Source organism: Propithecus coquereli, unplaced genomic scaffold (assembly GCF_000956105.1).
Source record: "Propithecus coquereli isolate 6110/MARCELLA unplaced genomic scaffold, Pcoq_1.0 Scaffold193, whole genome shotgun sequence".
NCBI classification, from domain to species: domain Eukaryota; kingdom Metazoa; phylum Chordata; class Mammalia; order Primates; family Indriidae; genus Propithecus; species Propithecus coquereli.
Window position 1 is genome coordinate 2,263,976 of NW_012144190.1, and position 2,811 is coordinate 2,266,786.

The 2,811-nt window shown below is 65.6% G+C and overlaps 1 protein-coding gene across 1 annotated transcript in view; it reads right to left on the minus strand.

Annotated features, from left to right (window-relative positions):
• Nucleotides 1–322: 322 nt before the first annotated feature.
• Nucleotides 323–2,811, minus strand: part of LOC105809268 (myeloid cell surface antigen CD33-like) — a 14,156-nt gene continuing 11,667 nt past the window's right edge. Inside the window, 5 exon segments of the mRNA XM_012643019.1 lie at nt 323–383; nt 691–742; nt 1,072–1,168; nt 1,755–2,012; nt 2,477–2,557. Coding sequence (XP_012498473.1) covers nt 357–383; nt 691–742; nt 1,072–1,168; nt 1,755–2,012; nt 2,477–2,557 — 515 coding nt within the window. The 3' untranslated portion in view covers nt 323–356.

The window sequence follows — 2,811 nt, forward strand, 5'->3', positions numbered from 1 at the left end:
CACTGATTTTGATCTGAATCCATTCACTGTATAAACTATCAGGGCCAGTCGTGGGGGCCACGACTACTTTTGGCCCCAGCTACTCGAGAGGCTGAGGCAGGAGGCTTGAGCCCACCAGTTCGAGGCTGCAGTGAGCTGTGATCGTACCACTGCACCCCAGCCTGGGCAACAAAGCAAGACCCTGTTGCTTAAAGTAAAATAAACTCTCACCATGAGTATAACAGCTTTCAGTGAGTACTCTGAGTCCTTCTTGTGAATTATCAAACCCAAGTTTCTCATGGGGGCCACCTAACTTGTAGTTGGTATAGTAAGTGACAGTGGTCTCGGGGACCCCCGAGCTTTCAAGTAGACAATGATTATTTTGAGGAGATCTCTCTGGCATCCTGTGTTGAGGAAGAGAGGCAGGAAGGAGAGGGAAGGGGAAGGTCAGGGGTCCGCAGAGAAATGAGGGGTGGGGTAGGGAGCGTCCACTGGAGCTCAGCACAGGCAGGTGATGCCTGGGTGGCCTCGGCTCTGTGGGGAAAGATGGGGACCAGTGGGGAGGGGAGCCCCCAGGTCACGGGACTGGGGGGCTGCATTGACGGGGACCCGGGAGACACAGCCTATCTGGGGCATGATGATCCTCCAAGTCACCATTGGAATGTGGCCTCCCCAGATGGGACCCTGGTGGACAGAGGGCTCGTCACTCACCTGGGAGACGGGACCCAGGGCGGAAGGTGCGTCCTTCCTGCAGGTCTTCGCCCTGAGGGAGGGGCCGGGACACTTCAGCCCCGCCGGCTCAGAGCCTGGGCGGACTGCTGCCCCTGCTCAACAGCGCCAGAAGGCTGCCAAGGCCGTGGAAGTGAGGACACATCTAACCAGGTGACTTCCACGATGGGAACAGGTGACCCCCAGGGTGGTGGGATCAGAGGTGGGAACAGACCCCTGCTCTGATCCTCTGGCCCAAGCCCCAATTCTCCCGACCCCTGCCCTGTCCAGATTCCTGCAGCCCGGCCTGCGGCCTGCGTGGGATTGGAGGACCCGCAGCCCTCCCCCGCCCTGCCCTGCCCGCCCTCCAGGGCCCACACTCACCTGAGGAAGGCCAGGCAGCAGCAGAGAGACAGCAGGGCAGTGACACCAGCCCCCACCACGGCCCCCAGCGCGAATCCTCCCCCAGGCTCTGGCTTCCCTGCAGACCAGGGGCGCAGGGTGATGGCCCTCCGAGCCCCGGGACCCTTGTGCCTCCTCCCCCCACGGAACTTGAGCTCTGGGGGTCTCCCTCCCCCAGCAGCCCCAGAGCAGGGCCTCTGCCCCCTCCCTGTCCCACCAGGTGGCCCGCCCCACCCCCATCCTGAGCTCCACCAGCCCAACCCCAGGCGAGCTCCTCCCTCCCGGGGCCTCAGCCCACGGGGCCCTGACCTGGGAGCAGCAAGACGCTGCCGCTCCGGGTCCGGTGGACATTCTGGGCCTCACAGCTGAGCCTGAAGCCAGAGCTGATCCCCCCTCGGAGGCTCAGGGAGCTGTTGGCCCAGGGCCTGGCTGAGCTGGGGGTGGCCGTGAAGGGGCCCTGGCTGCCATTCCCCTCCCGCAGCCCCTCCCCGAGCCGGCAGCGCAGGGAGGGGGCCGGCTGGGCTCGGGAGCAGCAGCTGCAGCGCAGCCCCTCGGCCTCCCAGGAGCAGGAGGGGCCCAGCAGCTGCGGGGGGTCTGTGGGGACAGAGGACAGGACTCAGCACAGGCAACCTTCCCGGGACCCAGGCGCCCCCTCCCCCACTCACAGTGCACAGAGAGGCTCAGAGAGAGGAGCCGGGAGCCCAGGGGGTGCTGGGCCGGGCAGGTGAATTCTCCTCCTTCTGCAGACACCCCTCGGGGCAGCTCCAGGATCCCAGTGCTGGAGATGGGGGTGGCGTTCAGGGCTGGGGACCCCTGGAACCAGCTCAGGTGAGCAGGGGGGTTGCCGTCAGCAGCACAGAGCAGCCGCAGAGCCTGGCCCTCCAGGACGGGGAGGGACGAGGTGTTTTGCAGGGCCCTGAGGGCTTTCGGGAGGGGTGCGCAGAGAGAGAAGGGGTTGGGGCGAGGGGCTGCTGTGCCTCCCTGCGGGGGCGTCTGCACTAGCTCTGAGGAGGGGCCTAGCAGAGTCCAGGCCTCAGGTCCTGGGAGCCCAGACCACTTTCCTAGCGCTGCCCAGGCTGCCCAGGGCGGACAGAGGGCCGGGGACGCAGACGAAGGTGCCTGGCAGAGAGAAGGTGAGGAGGGGCTGTGGCAGCTGCCCTTGGGTTTGGCCACAGAAGCCGCAGGGCAGTGAAAGACGAAGTTCAGGGTGAGGAAGTTGGCAGGGCCCTGCCCCTCGCTGTCCCCGAGTCTGACCTCAGACCTGCTTCCCGCGTACACCCCACTCCCGCCCGGTCAGCCGGAGCGCTGGGACCCAGCTCGGGCCTGTCCCAGCAGAGACCCCGCTTCCGCCCCAGCCCTGGAGGGGACAGGACAGGCTTGTTCCTACCTGTGCAGTTTCCTTGGAAGATGCTGACGGCCAGGTTCTGTGGAGCACCTGGGACAGAAAGATGTGGCAGCGTGGAGGTCCCTGGCCTTCCCCCCGGGAGCCATGGAGACGGGACAGGGGCCTTTCCTGCTCGGCTACCAGGCCCCACCTTTAAGCCTTCGCTTGGCCCTGGCCTGTTCCCCACCATGACCCACACCCTCAGGGTCCCTGGGTGTCCCCGCTCAGCTCTCACAGGACACGTTGAGGTGGATGGTCCTTCTGGTCACACCAGCCCCAGGCAGGGTCACCTGGCAGGTGAGGCTGGTGCCGTGGTCCTGGGGCTGAGGGATGAGGGT